This window comes from Rhineura floridana, chromosome 4 (genome assembly GCF_030035675.1).
Source record: "Rhineura floridana isolate rRhiFlo1 chromosome 4, rRhiFlo1.hap2, whole genome shotgun sequence".
NCBI lineage: Eukaryota > Metazoa > Chordata > Lepidosauria > Squamata > Rhineuridae > Rhineura > Rhineura floridana.
Genome location: NC_084483.1, coordinates 135,139,385 through 135,159,605, shown reverse-complemented (window position 1 = coordinate 135,159,605; position 20,221 = coordinate 135,139,385). Strand labels below are relative to the sequence as shown.

The 20,221-nt window shown below is 40.6% G+C and overlaps 1 protein-coding gene across 3 annotated transcripts in view; it reads left to right on the top strand.

The window, feature by feature from the left end:
- Window positions 1-20,221, top strand: part of PCNX2 (pecanex 2) — a 262,726-nt gene that overhangs the window by 25,948 nt on the left and 216,557 nt on the right. For all 3 annotated transcript variants that reach the window (XM_061624508.1, XM_061624507.1, XM_061624506.1), the window contains exon 9: window positions 19,114-19,249. In XM_061624508.1, coding sequence (XP_061480492.1) covers window positions 19,114-19,249 — 136 coding nt within the window. The remainder of the gene's footprint in view (window positions 1-19,113; window positions 19,250-20,221) is intronic.

Below are 20,221 nucleotides of genomic sequence, written 5' to 3'. Positions count from 1 at the left end.
AAGAGTAATTCCACATACATTCAGCAGGCTGCTGTCTCAAAATTGCCTCTTGGATTGTCCATTTCACTTCTCCTTTGCTGGAATCTGTTTTCTGCCTTTTAGCTTTGTGCTTGTGTGTCAAAACATTTCCTAATTTCTCTTAGGATCAATCTTAATAGTGTATCCTCATCAGCATGTATAGTGCATTATATGATATATGTCAAATGGCTTTTTCTATTCATTTTATTTTTATTTATTTATTTGTTTCATTTATAAACCGCCCATAGCAAGTAGCTCTCTGGGCGGTGTACATCTTTGATTGAGAGAGGAGGGATGCATCTGGTAGCATTCAAGCTGTGCAGGAATAGCAGGGAAAAGAGCCTGTCTCATAAGAACATAAGAGGAACCCCTGCTGGATCAGGCCAAAGGCCTACCTGGCCCAGCATCCTGTTCTCACAGTAGCCAACCAGATGCACAGGCGAAGCCTGGAAGTAGGACATGAGCACAGCAGCACTGTCCCCGCTCATGTTTCCCAGCAACCAATTGGAAAATGGTGATTTAGGAAGATTTTATATCCCCTTTTGCTTTGAGATGTGGCTGGTGGAAATAATGCAAATGAGATATATGAATTTAGCAGCACCAACTTCCATTTTCATAAATAATTGTGCTCCTGCCAGTTCCTTGTTATTTTATTTGTTTTGTTCTCTCTGTTTTCAGCTGTCATTTATGATAGGAAAATTACTGTGAAAATGATATTTTTCAGGGCTACTTCTAGGTAGGGCCCTGAGCAAGACATCTGCGGTTCCCTCACTCCAGGCAAGAGACTAGTTTCTCTGCACTGTGCCCCTCACTTACTTCCATTGCGTTGCTGGCCTTGGACATCTTTGCACCTGATCTCTTTTCAATGGTGTTGCTAGTCACACAAAGAAGAGGGATGTGGCCACACACATCAAAGTGGTAGTGGTGAGCCAGTTTCATGATTATATCTGCATCCCCCAAATGACTATTAACCAGAATAATCTGCACAAAAATGCTGCCATCTTTATAATCAAGAAACAAGAAAATTGAGTTTGTTTTTCCATCATATTTGTATCATGCTGTTCTTTGAAGCAGTTCTGGGTTGTGTATAGTTTAGTTTAGGGAGGCTCCTGTTCCTACTAAATTAATATATAGTTTTATACTAGGGTTGCCATATTGCCCGGTTAGCCGGGTTTCACCCGGATTCTTTGCATGCCACCCAGTGCCCGGCTAGCCCCTTAGGTGGCCCGGATTCTCAGCTTTAATTTTTTAAAAAATTAAGTTTCTAGGTGGTCCTGTTCTCGAGATATACATAAAAACGTCAGCCGCCCCTCCGACTGTTAAATCTTTCTTTAAACAGTACTGTATACAGTACTATAGCACTTTGTAGCTTTAACCCCGCCCATTCAGGATTGCAGCCAATCAGTGAAGCCAGGATTGTGTTTCAGTTTCATTGACCTGAGGCAGTGTCTAGAAAACAAAATGGAGGTTTCCGCCGTTTATCTGAAAATCTCATAAATTGGGTAAGTATATACATTTCAGTTTCTTTTCCTCTTGTGGGCAGGAGTCAGATCTTGGGCAGTGTTTTGAAAACCTTCCCAATACTTGCTTTTTGTAAAAGCAATGCTAATCCCATATGCCCAGAGTAAATTCCATTGAATTCAATAGGACTTTTGAGTAGACATGGTTATGAATGTGCTGAAAATCAATGGGACTTTGGAGTGAATGTAAAAAAGAATTGTGTTTGTGTTCTGACTCTTTCTGCCCCCTCCCTCCAGTCCTATTTTAAAGCAAGTAGGCAGGGCTTACTTAGGTATTACAGTTTTTATTCTGTAGGAAAGTAATACTGATTTTTAAAAAACTAATACTGATTTTTCTGCAATAACCAACTGGTTTGACAATAAACTATTATATGGGCTGTATGTATTTGTACATCTGCAGTGTGTGCGTGTATGGAGTCTTTCCAACAACCCTGTGAGGTAGGGTTGGAAACCAAGGCCGCTCACAACAAGAAATAAAGCCATTTAAAATCCAATAACCATAAAAACAAGTATAAACAGTTGCAAAACAGCGTAAAGTGGCATGATTCGGAATTTTGGGTTGTGTGAATGAAGTTGCTTATCACTTGAGGTTGCATTTCTGTCCCTGTTTGAGTAAGCCCCACTGAATACGCTGGGACTTGCTTCTGAATAAATAAACCTAAGATTGCACTATAAATATCTTTACAGTTTGTGTAAATAATAAATATATTTGATAGTCATGCTTATATAAATATTTCTTCATTTATCATATTTTTGGTTTTTGGTTAAGAATCCTGACTGGTTGTGAGATGCTTAGTTTTCTGCCTTACTCATAGGAATCTTGTTGTGGTTGGTATGGTATTGCATTTAAGAAATCATGGTACGAAATGGCCTGAATCAGTATAAGGCAGATTCCTTGGTTCCTAAAAGTGGGAAGAGACTCAAGGGCCACAGTGACTCCAACATTTATTTATTTTTATTTACAACATTTATATACCACTTTATTGTAAAAAATCTCAAAGCGGTTTACAGAAAGAATTAAAATAATAAAATTATTGGCAAAAGCGTTAAGGACAGATACTTAAAAACATTCAAAATAATAAAACGAACAATGAGTTAAAAACAGATATAAAAACACAATAGCTTCCACATGCCTGGAGAGGCTTGCCTCAAGAAAACTGATTTTAGCAGATGCTGAAAAGAGGCGTCTGCTTAATGTCAATAGGCAAGGAGTTCCAAAGTGTAGGTGCTGCCACTTAACAGGACTGATTTCTTACAAGAGCAGAACAAGTACTATGTGGCACCCATAACATGGAAAGCACAGCTTGAACTTGGCCTGGTAGCAAATCAGCAACCAATGCAGATTTCAGAGCAGAGGTATTATGTGCTGATAGGATCTCCCTCATGTCAGCAATTGTGCTGCAGCATTCTGCATTAACTGCAGTCCCCAGGTCAGGTTGTGCTGCATGGGGATTTCTGTGACCTTGGCTGACTGCCTGCTAGGATTTTTTTAGTTTGGGTTTTTGATTATGAATCCTGACTGGTTGTGGGATGCTGAGTTTTCTGCCTTACGCATAGGAATCTTGTTGTGGTTGGTATGGTATTACATTTAGGAAAGTGTTACTGCCGACTTCCGGGAAGGGTGACTTCGCTTGTGCCTGCTTTTGGGACGGGCTCCCGCCTCAAAAGAAGCTTATTCAGATATAAATCAGTCAGAACATTTTTTTTTTTGACTGATGAAATTTCTCCCGGGCAGGGAGAAATGTAGAGATCAACCTCAAAAGCCTGTTTTTGTTGGGAGGACTGGATTTCATTAATTTATGAGATAAGGTCCAGCCAACAATGCCGGACGGACTTCCGAACAAGCTCTATCTGCTTAAGCGATACGTTTATCTTTTCTTTAAAGAGAGAACGGACTAACAGGCAAGCACCCTTCTTTCTATTATTTTTTTTACTTGGTTTAAATTGTTGCAGCAAAAGGAGATTTGTCAGATTGATCGGCTTTGGACAACTTCTGGGTGAGCTATAACTCTTCTCTGTTATTCACGAAATTAACAGCTTATCTCTGTTTCTGTCGCAAAAAGCTGTCCTGGAAGTGCATTCTAAAGATATACACAGAAGAGGGATTTCTATTCCTGATTTCTATTCCAAGGAATATAATATTGTCTGGGACTATTCTCTTTTTGGTCTATTTTATTTTGACGAATCTGCTTCTTCACGACGCCACTAACTGTTTTGATGCTGGGAACTAAATTTGTTTTGCATTCTTGAACATAGAGAGATAAGGCAGGTTGCTCTGTTTATACTGTGATGTCATCAAGCCTGGAATATTAACCCAATTGTTGCTGAAATAAGAAGTGGTTTTTCTTTATTTTTGTTTTGCTTCGTTTTCGTGGTTTTAAAAATGGCAATCAAGAAAGTGGCTGAGAATCTGGAAGTAACTATGTTTCAGAAAATAATGGATGAGATTGAGATAACGAAACAAACCCTGCGACAGGGTAGTAAGGAGCTGAAAATTGAACTGAGCAAAATGACGCAGGAGCTTAAAGAAATAGGGGATCCTGTGAGAGAGGAGAATGAGATCAGAGATGAGAAAAGAAAAAATAAAGGGAAGATACAAGCCCTGGAGATTGGAACAAATGTGGAATTGGAAAAAGATCTGGAGTTTATGGATTTTAGAAATAAAATCTACTGTTTGGAATTTAACGTTATCTCTGAAGAAATTAATGAAGATATTAGAGATAAAGTTATCAATGGCTTGGGTAATCTTCTGGACTGGAATGATGTGATGGAGCTTGATATAGAGAAAATCTATGGAATTAACTGCAGCCATGTGACAATGGAAAAACTCTCAAGAGATGAGCCAGTGCATTTTGTAAAAAAGAAGAACACAGATATGACTTTACAACAGTATTTCAGCAACTTATTCAGAATGGATGGCAAGAAAATATTTGGGATAGAGGAAATTCCCATCAGACTCTTATTATATGACTATGGCTACAACAGCAAGATTATTATGGAATACTGATAATGGAAGATTGGACACTGAAATTACTGGACTTAACAGGACTATTGAAGATGGAAGATGGAACTAATAGGGATAATGGAATAATGGCTATTGAAATTATTGGACCTAACAGATTCTGATGAGATGGATTAATCGAAATGTTTATTTGGACTATGGTTATGACAATAAGATTATTATAATTATTAACGAGATGGATTAATTGACATGTTTATTTGGAGAAAAATTGATAGATATATTTCTTAAAGAATTGAAACCTCTCTTTGACTTTTTGTGGAAAGAATAAAGTAATGTTTATGAGATTTGATGATTAATTAAGATAACTACTGGAGGAAAGTGATTTTATAATATGATTTAAGAGACAGGATTGTTATATATTGTAGACCTATAACTGATTTGATATGTGACAAATGGGAAGTCAACATTTTATTTTTTTTTGTTTAATCATTTTTGTTTTGTTTTGTTTTTTGTCTTTGAATGTTTTATGATTTTGTTTTCTATGTTTTATGAAAATTTGAATAAAAATTATTGTAAAAAAAAAAAAAGGAAAGTGTTACTGCCTTTTGTGTTGTTTTTTTCCTATTTGCATTTCACTTATCTTTAACCTCACTCCGTTACAGCCATAGAAGCAACAGCAGCATATGCAAGATAATTAATTCCCATTAGTGATAAGAGCAAGAATTTATAATTATTATTTCAATTAAAACAAGAGGCTTATCAATACTTTGAAGAGGACCAGATATTTATTTTCTTTCTGAGCCCAGGACTGGGTCTTTCATGATGCCCGGTGGGGGGGGGGAGCAGGAGAGTAGTGGATAAGACAGTCATCCTGGCATTGGTAATCTAATTAGCAAGGTATGTGTGGGGTTGTTGCACACTTCCAGGCCCAGTTTCATTTTGAGTATGGAGGTGGAACCTGTGTTGATGTGGTTGATCAAAGGGAGAAGAAATTTTGGGTTAAGCAAAGCTCTGCTTTTATAAAACCTAAGAGACATACAGATACTTTGAATGTCTGAGTGCGTGCACCAGTGGAGTACTGGAGGAACTTGTAAAGCTTGCTGCAACAGTATTTAGAACTGAGCATGTGGTGTGAAAGACTCCTTTTCCTAACATTTTGGCTTCTTGTTTTTCTCCACCCACCACATCTTTGAAATATATCGTATATGGTTAACCGTACTGCTGCCCTCACTTACTTTATGTTTGTTGCTATTTTGTGTTTTTATTATGTTTTTATATTGATTGTGTATTTTTATTGTTTTTATTATATTTGTAAGCTGCGCTGAGCTCTGTTTTTAACAGCAGAAGGGCAGGATATAAATCCTCTTTATCGATCAATAAATACTCCATAGTGTTGGAAACTAGAGTCTAGTCATTTAAGGCTGAAAATGTTGCTTTTAAAAAAAAGATTTCTCCCATCTTTCCCCAGTTTTTGGTGGTAATTCCTAGGCACGAAAACAAAACAAGTGGACAATCCAAATATTAATATGCAAATAATTTGCATAACATACAAATTAGCCTGCCTGGATTTGTGGAACTGGAATATGGCAACCCTATTTTATACCACCTTTCCACCCACAGGAATCCAGGGCAGTAATCCTGTAGCTGTTGTGTGGGGTTGTGTGGTGTGTGTTGCATGATTTTTTAAAAATGGTATAATGTATTTATGTTTATGATTTTAAATGTGTTGTAAGTCACTTGGAGACATTTGGATAACAAGAAATCTTCATACTACTACTATAAATACATTTCTAAAACCAGAAAATATTTACAAAATGATGATGATACAAAATTGGGGGGCACAGCTAATACCATGGAAGACAGAAACAAAATTCAAAGGGACCTTGATAGGCTGGAGCATTGGGCTGAAAACTACAAAATGAAATTCAACAGGGATAAATGAGAAGTTCTACACTTAGGAAAAAGAAACCAAATGCACAATTATAAGATGGGGGATACTTGGCTCAGCAGTACGACATATGAGAAGGATCTCGGAATTGTTGTTCATCACAAGCTGAATATGAGCCAACAGTGTGATGTGGCTGCAAAAAAGGCAAATGCTATATTAGGCTGCATTAACAGAAGTATAGTTTCCAAATCGTGTGAAGTATTAGTTCCCCTCTATTCAGCACTGGTTAGGCCTCATCTTGAATACTGCATCCAGTTCTGGTCTCCACACTTCAAGAAGGATGCAGACAAAGTGGAATAGGTTCGGAGGAGGGCAACAAGGATGATCAGGGGACTAGAACCCAAGCCCTATGAGGAGAGACTGAAAGAACTGGCCATGTTTAGCCTGGAGAAAAGAAGACTGAGGGGAGATATGATAGCACTTTTCAAGTACATGAAAGGTTGTCATACAGAGGAGGGCTGGGATCTCTTCTCAATTGTCCCAGAGTACAGGACACGGAATAATGGGCTCAAGTTGCAAGAAGCCAGATTTCTACTTGGCATCAGGAAAAACTTCCTAACTGTTAGAGCCATACGACAATGGAACTAATTACCTAGAGAGGTAGTGGGCTCTCCAACACTGGAGGCATTCAAGAGGCAGCTGGACAGCCATCTGTCGGGAATGTTTTGATTTGGATTCGTGCATTGAGCAGGGGGTTGGACTTGATGGCCTTATAGGCCCTTTCCAACTCTACTATTCTATGATTCTAAAACAATGCTGAAATTTCCACCAACATTCTTGTCTCAGAAACCTGGGCGAGCAAACAAGTACTACCAAGACTGTTTAAGGATCTTATTAGTTAATTTGGATGAATATATTAGTTGGGTGGATAAGATGAAAATCCATTATGTAAGATTCTCCCAGAGACAGAGATTTTCAGCTCCAAAGGGACAGGGATTTTCATTTGGATCAAGTGGTGCTCTAGGTGAAAAGATGCCTGTGGAAAAGATGCCTGTGGAAGGCATGACTTGTCAAAGGCCGAGGAAATTCAGCATGATGTAGTGGAACTGGATACAATGTTGGTACCATAAAGACACTATTTTTCATCCTAACCTGCCTCATTTTTTGTTGTGAAGATAAAATAGGGTAACCATTTGCTGCCCTGGGCTCCTACTTGGAGAAAGGGTGGAATATAAATAACAACAACAACAATACAATAATAATAATAACTTCATGGATACCATCCTGTCCCCTTGTAGAAAGGATGGGATACAAATCGGAGTAATAATACCAGCTATCTTGCCATCTAGTCCTTCTCTCTCCTGATCTCACAGTGACCAGCTAGATGCATCTGACAACTCATGAGCAGGTCATGATGGAGGTTGCTATTTGATGTTGTCTCTCTACAGTATCTGATAATCTGCCTATGCTGCCTCTGAACGTGGTAATAATCAGACATCAGCTTCTTATACTAGGCGCCTGTGACGCCCTTCCCTGGCTCTCCCTGTCAGGTTCCTACCTGCTCGTGGCTACTGCCTGTCACTAGGCACCACCAGGGACTCCACCAGTCTGGACTGTCCTTTTTTATGGTTTCTCTCTCCGCTCTAGCACAGACCTCACCAGATCCCCCTGCTAGGCAGCACCACCAGTCACGTCCTATAACCAGTATTCCCAGAGACTCTGCCTGAGTCTCTCTCAATCAGGTTACCTCTGTGACTGCGTGCTTAAGCTGTCCCAATCCCTTTGATCTATATAGAATGCATATAATTCTGGTTTGCTCTGGATACTTGTGGTGTTACATCCTTCCCTTCACCGCTGCCACCAATTGTTACAGTTTCCCTTCAGCCTTGGTATTTACCTTACCCTCCCTTCTGGTCTGTGAAACCCCAGCCAAGGATCAGGCCTTTGGTAAACCAAATATATTTATTAAATAACAAAGATAACAAGATTTCTTTATAAAGGCACTTAAGCATATGGTTTCATCTATCCCTGAGGTACTGGTCTTAGTATTAATCCGAACTCCACACTCTCCTCACATCCACCAACTCTCCACACAATCTCCTCTCAAAAACCCACCAAAACAACCCACAACATCCACCCAGATTTAACTGTCATCCTTCCATTTATACTCTCCAGCCATCCAAACACTCAGCCAATCATCCAGCATTCTACTGCCCATTCACTCCCCCCTCCTCTTTCATTCCACTTACCATGTATCTCCTATACAAACAGCACTTACCATATATACACTAATACAGGAACATCACATTTCCCCCCCCTTAAAACAACGGCAAAGTATTATTCCTGTTCCAGGATTCATACGTCGCGTTAATAAGTAAAACAAGTCTCTCTGGGGAAAATGTCTTTCTTTGTTCCTCCGTCTGGTCACGTCACTGCAGTCCCAGCCACCTGCCTTGACAGTCCATCGGCCAATACATTGTCCTTGCCTTTGATGAACTGGAAGTCCACTTGATAATTCTTGTAGGGCCCAGGACCACCTCTGCAGCATAGTATTATGGTTTTTCATAGTCTGTAACCATAACAAGGCCCGATGATCCGTTGTTACCGTAAATCTTCGTCCCCACACGTATGGGCGCAACTTGTTCAGTCCCCACACGATCACTAGGCACTCCTTTTGGACCGACGAATAGTTTTTCTCCCTCGGCGTCAGCTTGCGACTCAGATACGCCACTGGATGTCTGGTGCCTTCTCTCTCCTGCAGCAAGACGACTCCCAGCGCGAGGTCTGACGCATCCGTAGCCACGATGAATGGTTGCTCATAGTCTGGTGCTATTAATATAGGTCCTTGGCACAAGGCTTGCTTCAGCAGATCAAAAGCCTTCTGACATTCATCTGTCCATACCACACGCTCAGAACACTTCTTCTTTGTCAATTCATGCAAGGGGGTTGCGATTTCCCCAAATTTTTTCACAAACTTCCTATAAAAACCAGCCACACCCAGAAATGCCCTAACTTGCTTTTTGGTTAAGGGGATAGGCCACACTTGTATTGCCTCCACCTTGCTCCATAAGGGGGTGATTTTCCCACTCCCCACCTTATGTCCTAAATAGACCACCTCCTTCAACCCAAACTGGCATTTCTTCGCTTTTATTGTGAGGCCTGCCTTTCTTAATGCCTCTAATACTGTTGTCAGGGGTTGGACATGCTCAGGCACCGACTTGCTAAAAATGGCCACGTCATCGATATAGGCCACTGCAAAATCTGACATGCCTCGCAACACAGTATTGATTAGCCTCTGAAACAAACTTGGTGAGTTCCTTAGTCCCATGGGTAAGGTCACAAACTCATATAACCCATCTGGTGTACTGAAGGCAGTTTTGGCTCTGGATTGCTCGTCTAGTTCCATTTGCCAAAATCCTTTACAGAGGTCTAACGTAGAGATAATGGTTGCTGCCCCCAACAACTCTAACATTGCGTCCACCCTAGGCATAGGATACGCATCTGGGACCGTAATTTTATTGATTAGCCGATAATCAATGCAAAACCTTGTCGTTCCATCTTTTTTCGGAACCAGGACAATACTTGAGGCCCAGGGACTGATAGATTCCCTGATCACTCCTAGTTCCAGCATACCTTCATCCTCCTTTTTGATTTCACTCAAAACTTTCCCATTCACACGGTACGGCATAGATCTGATTGGGGCATGATCTCCAGTATCAATGGAATGTCTGGCTATACTGTTTCGGCCAGGTTTATTGCTAAAGAGATTCCCATAGTTTTTCAAAACTCTCAGAATCTCTTCCTTTACTTCCTCCTTCACCTCCTCTGACCATTCCACTTGATCTACCCCTCCTTTGTCTTTGCTTTCCTGTACCAAATCCGGAAGTTCAGGCCCACTTCCCTCAGGGAATAAGGTAACTTGCAACACTTTTGCATCCCTGGTATGGTAAGGCTTTAACATATTTACATGAACCACTTTGTTTTTGTTTAATTGGTCTGTGGTAATTACATACGTCACTGTGTCAAGCTTATCTCTTATGGTATATGGTCCCACCCAGTTAGCCTGTAATTTGTCATGTTTCCTGGGTATGAACACCATAACCATATCTCCCACATCATACACACGTTCCCTGGCTGTTCTGTCATACCAGTAACTTTGCTTCTGCTGAGCTTGACTGAGATTCTCTTTCACAACTTCCATCATTGATGTTAATTTATTGCGGAATTCCAATACAAAATCCACTACAGATGTTTTGTACTCTCCCAGGGTTCCTTCCCATGAATTTTTTAGCAGTTCCAAAGGTCCCCTCACTTTTCTAGTGAACATCAGTTCAAAGGGTGAGAAGCCTGTTGACTCCTGAGGGACTTCTCTGTATGCAAATAAGAAGCATCCCAAACGTTCATCCCAGTCTTGTGGGTGATCTTGAACATAGCTTCTTATCATGCCCTTCAAAACCCCATTGAATCTCTCAGTTAGCCCATTAGTGGCGGGATGGTAAGTAGTGGTCTTTAGATGTTTTAGACCACAACACTTCCACAGACATTGCATCACTTCTCCCATGAATACACTGCCTTGATCCGTCAGCACTTCATGAGGGAAACCCAGCCTCATAAAGATTTTTAACAAAGCCTCTGCCACTACAGGGGCTTCTACAGATCTTAGTGCTTCTGCGTCTGGGTACCTGGTGGCAAAATCCACCACCACCAATAGATATTTCTTGCCATGCCTTGTGGGTTTGGAAAAAGGGCCCACCAAATCTATTCCCACTCTATAAAAGGGTTGTCCAATTATAGGAAGGGGCTTTAAGGGTGCCTTAGTCTTTACTCCACTTTTTCCCACCTTTTGGCATATACCACAAGATAGACAATGTTGTTTTACATCTTTGGAGATGTTTGGCCAATAATAGTGTGCAGCCAATCTCCTCTTGGTCTTTTTTATTCCCAGATGTCCTGCACATGGGACATCGTGGGCTACCTCTAGCAATCTGGTTCTGTATTTGCTAGGTACTATCAATTGCTTCACTGGTTCACATTCATCCTTTCTCTCAGCAGGCATCCACAGTCTATATAAAATCCCATTCTCACACACAGTTTGATTCCTCAGTTTGTCAGTGAAAGGAATCTGTCGGGTCAGGGCTTGCTCCTTTATTTGCTTCAAACTGGTATCCTTATCCAGTTCTTCTCTGAAATGCTCTGTCTCTTTATTATCAGAGACCACTTGATACAGTTTGTCTCCTTCAGCAGGCCTGCTAGTGGTTGCTATGGTGACCTGAGGCTCGAAAACAGGCTCCACCCTGTTTTCTTCAGCCTGTGTTAACATGGCTTCTGCTCCTTTGCCAAGTTGCTGTCTGGTCACCACATATATTTTCCCTTGTGCCTCCATAATATCTCTTCCCAGTATCACTGGTTCTTGTTGGTGGGCATTAATACCGACTTTATATTTTCCCTCTTTATTTCTCCATTTCATTTTCACTAGGGCTATGGGTAAGCTTTCTGGATCTCCCCTCACTCCTTGGATAGTCACCGTTTCCTGAGGTAATATTTCCTCAGATTTTATTAAATCTGGCCTCAGTAATGTCTGAGCGGCACCAGTATCAAGCAGTGCCCAATAATTTGCCCCTTGAACACACACTTCTTCTCTTAGACTCGAATCCAAGTCTTTTACTTCTGTCCAGTTTATCTGACAGAACTGAACCTTTTTTGTTGTTAGATCTTTTGGTTCTGTTTTTACTGCCCTTGCCTGAGCAGGATTACTAATGGGGTTGGCAACCTCACATTGAAAACGTAGGTGCCCCGGTCTACCACATTTATAGCATAATTTCTCCTCTGTTTTAGGGTACACAGATCCACTCTGGGGTGTCCTGTGCCCTTCAGATTTTAATGGAGGACTCACTCGCTGTGGCACCACATCCTTTCTGCCGCCACTATATGGTCTGGGTTTAAAATCTCTTGATGTTTTCCCCACCCAGCCAGTTCTATTGGAGGCAAAGTGATCCGCCATCTCTGCGGCCTCCTGCACCGATGTAGGGGAACGGTCTTTGACCAGGAGCCTTATTTCTGGTGGTAACTGATGGTATAATTGATCCAGTATCATGAGGCTTTTTACCTCTTCCGCTGACTGAGCTTTTGCACTACTCATCCACTTTCCAAATATATCCATCAACTTTGCTCCCAGTTCAACAAAAGACCTCCCTGCTTGGATCTGACAGTTTCGGAATAATTTTCTAAAGTAGTCAGGTCCCAGTCTGAATCTTTTGTATACTGCCTCTTTAAACTCAGCATAGGTAACGGGCCTGTCTGAGGGGAAATATTGGTATACCTCTGCCAATTCCCCTTTGATCAGGTTTGATAAATACTGCATGTATTTATCTTCAGGTAGCCCCCACAATTGAGCTGCCTTTTCAAAGGTTGTGAGATAAATTTGAGGATCTTGACCAGGCTCATAGACAGCAAAGTCCTTTGGAGTAATTTTTATTTTTGCTCCATCTCTGTCTTTCCTTGTCTCCTCAGAGTGAAATTTCTCTCTATCCAATTTTAATCTTTCCCCTTGTATCTCAGCATCCACTCTCATTCTCTCAGTTTCCATCCTCAATCTCTCAGTTTCCAACTCCCTCTGCTTGTCTTTTTCCTCAGCCTCCCATCTTAACTTCTCTCTCAAATACTCTATATAAGCGGGATTGCTTAAGTATCCTTCTGGGGTCTCTTCCCTGAAAGGTTGTTTTTGCTGGGCAGTTGCAAATCCTATAAGTGCTACCCTCAATTCATCTACCCCTTTACCCTCGTGAGGTAAATTGAATGTTATGCACTTCTCCACCAGCTCCTCTCTTTTCATTTTTATATATTCAGCCATGGTGTTTGAGTTCACTCACTCTTTGCCACACACTCTTTGCCAGTCACTCTCACAAATAATCTTGTCTTGTTATTTCTGTTTGCCACACCACTGTTAGGGATTCTCTAGTATTCGTACCACTGCTACAGCCAACACCTGTGACGTAGTCTCCTTTGTTCGTATCCCACCGCTACTGCCACCACGTGTGCTTGGGACTCTCTTTGGTTCGTATCCCACCGCTGTGCCACCACATGTGGCGCCCTTCCCTGGCTCTCCCTGTCAGGTTCCTACCTGCTCGTGGTTACTGCCTGTCACTAGGCACCACCAGGGACTCCACCAGTCCGGACTGTCCTTTTTATGGTTTCTCTCCCCGCTCTAGCACAGATCTCAACAGATCCCCCTGCTAGGCAGCACCACCAGTCACGTCCTATAACCAGTATTCCCAGAGACTCTGCCTGAGTCTCTCTATCAGGTTACCTCTGTGACTGAGTGCTTAAGCTGTCCCCAATCCCTTTGTATCAATGCAGATAATTCTGGTTTGCTCTGAATATTTGTGGTGTTATATTATCCCCTTCACCGCTGCCACCAATTGTTACAGTTTCCCTTCAGCCTTGGTATTTACCTTACCCTCCCTTCTGGTCTGTGAAACCCCAGCCAAGGATCAGGCCTTTGGTAAACCAAATATATTTATTAAATAACAAAGATAACAAGATTTCTTTATAAAGGCACTTAAGCATATGGTTTCATCTATCCCTGAGGTACTGGTCTTAGTATTAATCCGAACTCCACACTCTCCTCACATCCACCAACTCTCCACACAATCTCCTCTCAAAAACCCACCAAAACAACCCACAACGTCCACCCAGATTTAACTGTCATCCTTCCATTTATACTCTCCAGCCATCCAAACACTCAGCCAATCATCCAGCATTCTACTGCCCATTCACTCCCCCCTCCTCTTTCATTCCACTTACCATGTATCTCCTATACAAACAGCACTTACCATATATACACTAATACAGGAACATCACAGCCCCCCCCCGATTGCTTGCTTTTTGTGTTACACTCACACACTGAGCCTTACTTTGACTGGCAGCAGGCCTTGTGACAACTTTATAATGGAAAATGGATTCCATCACAGAGAGAAAATTCAGTTGAAAACCTCATGATTAATTTGTCATGTTTGTTTTCAGGGCATGTTAATCTTTCCAGTAGGAATAAAAGCCTACAGGCTGCAAAGAATTAATTGCAGGAGGAATCCTCTGGAAGTGACTAGGTTAATTTTAAAACACTGCCAAAGCAAGTTCTTAAATACTGTAAAATACAAGAAGGCACGTAGAAGAGTTTCAGTCTAGTCAATCTATGCACTTGATTTAGATTCATTCCCATAAGTAACTAGCTGCAGAATGTTCTGTACTATACAAAGACATCTATCTGAAACCCTTAATGGTACCAGATCTTCTGGGCAATTACATTCACATCTGACAGTTTTCAACATCAGAATATTTTCCAAACTCTCTGCAAAATGTACTCTGCACTCCAGGCTTTCTGCTGAAACAGGAGCAGACATTCTTTCAAAGTTCTTTAGCACTGAATGGCATCAAAAAAGCAGGCTTCTCCTCTCTTCTTCCCTGTCACCAAGGTGATTTTAAATAACAAGAACATCCTTCAGTTCCAGCAGTAAGCTGCTGATCTGTATTACTGATGCAGAGTGAATGCTGGAATTTGACAGGTTTCTACTGCTACACAGCTGCAGATATTTTGACCAGTACACAATGAAAACCCATGGGATCTATAGGATTTGGGGGGTTAATTATTAACAGTTAGCTATGTGCTTCTAAAGGTAAAGGTGTCTCCGCACTTGTAGTGCGAATCGTTGCCGACTCTTAGGGTGACGTCTTGCAACGTTTACTAGGCAGACTGTATATATGGGGTGGGATTGCCAGTTCCGTCCCCGGCCTTTCTTTACCCCCCAGCATATGCCGGGTGCTCATTTTACCGACCACGGATGGATGGAAGGCTGAGTGGACCTCGACCCCTTTTACCGGAGATTCGACTTCCTCCTTCCGTTGGAATCGAACTCCGGCCGTGAGCAGAACTTCGGCTGCGTTACTGCCGCTTACCACTCTGCGCCACGGAGGGTCACTAGGTGACTTTTATTTATATTGTCATAGTATTTTAAAATACTTTTACACTGCAGTCCTGTGCACATTTACCTGCAAATAAATTTAACTGATTTCATTGGAGCTTACTCCATAAGAACATATATACAGAACTGTAGTCTTAATATCTTTACTATTGTTTACAACTTTTGTTCATATGATATGTCTGATCCAAAGCTTGAGAGGAAGCTGGTAGGGTGATGATGTGCACATACAAGTGGGAGATCAGGGCCTATCATTTTATCTTGAGAAATGGCCATGCATACAGAGGAAATGCAGGCTCAGTATGTTTCCTCAATTTCAAGTGAATGGGGCAGGCACCATGTTGCTTTATGTGCGACTGGAACTGGAGCTACCAACAGGCCAGCAGAAAACCCAGCGTAGCCTTCTCCTGTGCCTTTAGCAGTAGTGTGATCTGTGGAAATTATGAGCCAATGCTTTAGCCTTCCTCAAGTCTGTAGATCAAGTTAAAGGGCCAGTAGATGTTGCTGGGCTTTTTTTTAAAGAGTTAGCGACCGGAATCATAGCTACTGTTTTTTAATGGATAATTTCTACTAACACAAACCAGTATCACAGAATTACTCTTCAGTGAGCTTTGAACATGGAAGCTGCCTTATACCAAGTGAGACCATCGTTCCATCTAGCTTAGTATTGTCCACACTTACCGGTTTGGCTCTCCAGGGTTACAGACGAGTCATTTCCAGTCCCAGGAGTTTTTTCCCGTCTCAGGATTGAACCTGGAACCTTCTGCATGCAAAGCATGTGAGCAACCACTGAGCTACATACATGAAATCTAAGCTGTGAAGTAAGTCCATTGCATATTGAGTGACTCCTGACATTGTGGGAAAGTTCCTTTTGAGGTTAGCCTTTTAGAGTTATTTCAGATACCATATTTCTTTACTACTGATAAACAAGCAGTTTTTCTCACTTATGTAAGATCAGCCAGTTTTCCTTTCTGGCTTGATATTTACATAGACGTACAGGCATTCTGAGGAAAAATCCAAGAAAACTATATACGTTAGCCTGGAAGGTAAGATTTCAGACAGTATGTCTAAAAGTAATTGCTTAGAAATGCTAAAGTAAAAGGGGGTTATTTCCTTTTCCTTTTATTTTCCTTTATTGTATCATTCCAAGACACTTTGAACTATAATTTTTGCCTAAATCAAATACCGTATAATATATGGGATGTCCAGAGAAGAAGGAATGTATTGCAATTAAGGTTTTATTGGCACTTGTTAATGCACTAAATATCTAGAAATTTAGAACATGCTATACACATCTACAGAAAAAGAAAAAAAGGGAATGAGGGAAGCATTTCCACATGGTGGCAGCAAATGACTTTCATGGAACAACTATCTCTGCAGTGATCTAAAGTTTAGTGCTTCATTTTGATTAGAAGGTCATACGGAATAATGTTTATCTTCTGAAGAAACTGGAGGGATCTCTCTTGAGAAAATAGAATAGCATTATCATCTTCCCCATCATCTTTATTAACATTTTGAAGTATTTTAAAAACAGCATTAAGTAAAGTTGAACGTAACTGTTTGAGATGCAATCCTGAATTATTGCAGTAAACAGAAGATATGACTTAACTGCAGTTGGATTGAGCTCATGGTCTTTCTCAACAAACACACCAGCAAATTATTCACACATTGCTGTTACTAACTGAATAATTAACCAGACAGTTTTTAACTGGCAGTGCAGTCCTGTGTATGTCTGCTCAGAAGCAAGTTACACTGAATTTAGTGGGGCTTATTCACCGCTAAGAGAGTATAGCATTGCAGCCTGATTTCTGAAAAAATCATGTTGCTATTCCATTTACACCCTAAATGAGAATTGGCAGAGATGTGCAGTACAATTCTGCCTGTGGTTTCTTGGAAGTGGTGCTTTATTATTTATTTATTTATTTATTACATTTATACCCCGCTTTTCTTTTCATGATAGAAACCCAAGGCGACTTACATATGGTTCCCAAGTGGTCTCCCATCCAGGCACTGACCAGACCTGACCCTGCTTAGCTTCAGCAGGGAGCTGCCCTTATGTGCTTCAGACTTGTAGCCCTGAAACCTTGTTTTTTTGTTTCAGTGGAATTTCTTGTCCATGCTGTTTTTTCAGAAACCCGTGTGCCCACAGTGCCTAGACTAAAATGATAATTTACAGTTTTACTTGCTTTGATTGTCACCTAAGACTCAAGTAAGCATCCAAGCTATGTTCTGTGAAGCAACAAGTTTTTCTGTATATTGGTTATGGATACATATGGTGTACCTATAATGTTACAGTTATGTTCAATATTTTTTTTTACCAAATTAAGCTACATACAAAATCACACTGAGAATAAATTGTCAGCAGAGGGCACTATATACCTTTTGCACAGGTCATGCATTCATAACATGCCCATCAAGTAGATTTGTAATTACTAATTTACATTTCAAAATGGACTCATTAATTCAATTGCAGATATTGTCTACTTTGCTATGGTCGATATCTAAATAGCACAGTAGATTTTGTAAACTACCAAACCTCTTCAAGAACCTGTTTTATAATTTTTTAAAACTTTTTTGTTCAGCTTTTATTTATTCTTTTATTACATATTTTATATACATAAATCACGCAATGACTAAACGTCTTATTTGCATTCAATGTTTGTGCAAGATGGTACACATTTTTAAAAATAGGGTTAAGTGTATGAATATTATAGCATTGTAGCTGAGGAGGATTGGAATACCATAAGAGTAGAAAAAGGAACATGTCAACAACTGAGCTGGGCAACAAAAGACTCAGTCAGAATCTGGTGCATCTCTATAGTAGAGAATGCACTTGGTGGATTAGGCATCCAGTGATTAAACAAAAAATAAAAAACATATCCAACAAATGGAGTTGTAATGCAAGTTAAAGATGAAAGGGCACCATGTGGAAATAAAGCTTGGTGACTTGCATGCTCACTTTGGCAGAGGGACAACTTGGGTCTAGGATATCTTAAAGGTCACCTGATTCCTTCTATCCCTGCCTTATTACTGAGATCTTTGGAGGAGTCTCCATGGCTCAGATGCGTAGCTCGTATCTACCATAAGCATTCAGTATTGTGGGCCCATTTCTCTGAAACTCCATCCTGGCTGAGGTCAGACAGGCCCCCTCTATGATGAACTTCAGGCACTTGATGAAGATCTTTCTATTTCAGCAGGCATTTTAAGTACGTTTTCTGTTTTTATGATTAATTTTAATTGATTTTATCCACTGTATGCTTTTTGTACACCACTTTAAAACTTTGATTATTTAATTGGTACATAAAATAAAATACCGTCAGATCTACAAAGAAAGCTTTCCTCATGATTTAGGACTATTGCATTGCTACCATCAAACCAAGCATATACAACTTCTGTCTTAGCTGCCCTGCTAGCCTCCTAAGGTACGCTGTCCTTTCAAGATGCACCTTCTAGGTGGTGACCAAAATGTGGAATTATCCTTTAAGTTACTGAGTGACCTAGGTATTAATAACTCTCTCAGTTTTACAGTTGTAAAGATGACTTAGGAAGATGATCTGATATGAGATTGAAAGCCATTAACAGTGTGGCATCACTTTGTGACTAGTAACAAAAATTGGAATGAGTTTTTGTCAAATTATTTGGGGAGCTCCAGTTGTACAATCAGCTCCTCAATCCCGCTAGTCTTTTCAATGCATTAATGAGGCAATTGCTTAAAAACAATCCTATTCCCTTTTCTCCTTTTGTGCACAGTGAAACCCATTTCAGCTCATCGAGTACTACTACCTCAGAGAGCCAAGAAGCATTTTCTGGAGATCATGGGCCAAGTGTGTTGCAACAGCAGCTTTTACTGATGGTGGCACGGAGAACTCTTTCCGAAACCCAACGGGTACTATATGATATCTCACTTCCTAACACTTCACATAAATATGTTTCAGAGAGGGAGATCTCTTTAAATAGGTTTTTTTCTGTTATTGCTGGGATTAGGGTGACATCTTTAATAATCTTATAAATATTGATGAACATACTTGACAATTATATCAGGATATTTGACTCCTTTTTGCGTGCTCATTTGGAAAAGACCCCCTAAATCCTCCCAGCTGGGGACAAAACATAGGCACTCCTTACTGATGGTGGCAATGAGAACCTTTTCTAAAAACCCCACTCTTGTTGATTGTCTGGATCAAGCTGATTATGTATTCATTTTATTAATATATTCATTTATTGTTCATTATCTCTTTATTTCATCTGATGAAAAGGTGTTTTATCTTGAAATGTGTAAGGAAAGTTTGCTTTTGAGTAGGATATGCTGAAGTACAGATGAATCTTTTGTAGGTTTCTGGTTCAAGGTTTGTGAATGGGCAGATCTGATATAATTATTGACTCTAGAGGATAGCTTTTAGAATGATTGCTTTGTGGGTATACATAGGGCAATAACATACATGTACACACACACACACATATCCCTATGCTTCCTGTGTGTGGGGTGGTGGTGGTGGAGATTAATCTGTCAGGGATGCCACTACTTGGATCAGGAGTTTTGTGGTCTGTGGCATAGCCTCACTTAGTGAGCTACCCAGGACTCTGTGCACTTGGATCAAGGGCAGTCTTCAGGCCCAAAAGGGAACCAAAAGAGTGCCAGCAAAGAGCCTCTGAATTGCCCAGATCTGGTATCATTTCCTTTATTTCTGATTTCAGGCATGTGTGTGCCAGTGCTTATGTAGCCAAAATGCCACCGTCCATGCACAAGAGGGAGGTATTAGCAAGCTTGGGAGTACCTCAACGTTTGCAAAACCTTTAGAAAAAAAATCCTAAGGACGGAAAGATTCCACACTACAATACTTTGTTGCCGGTTCCACTT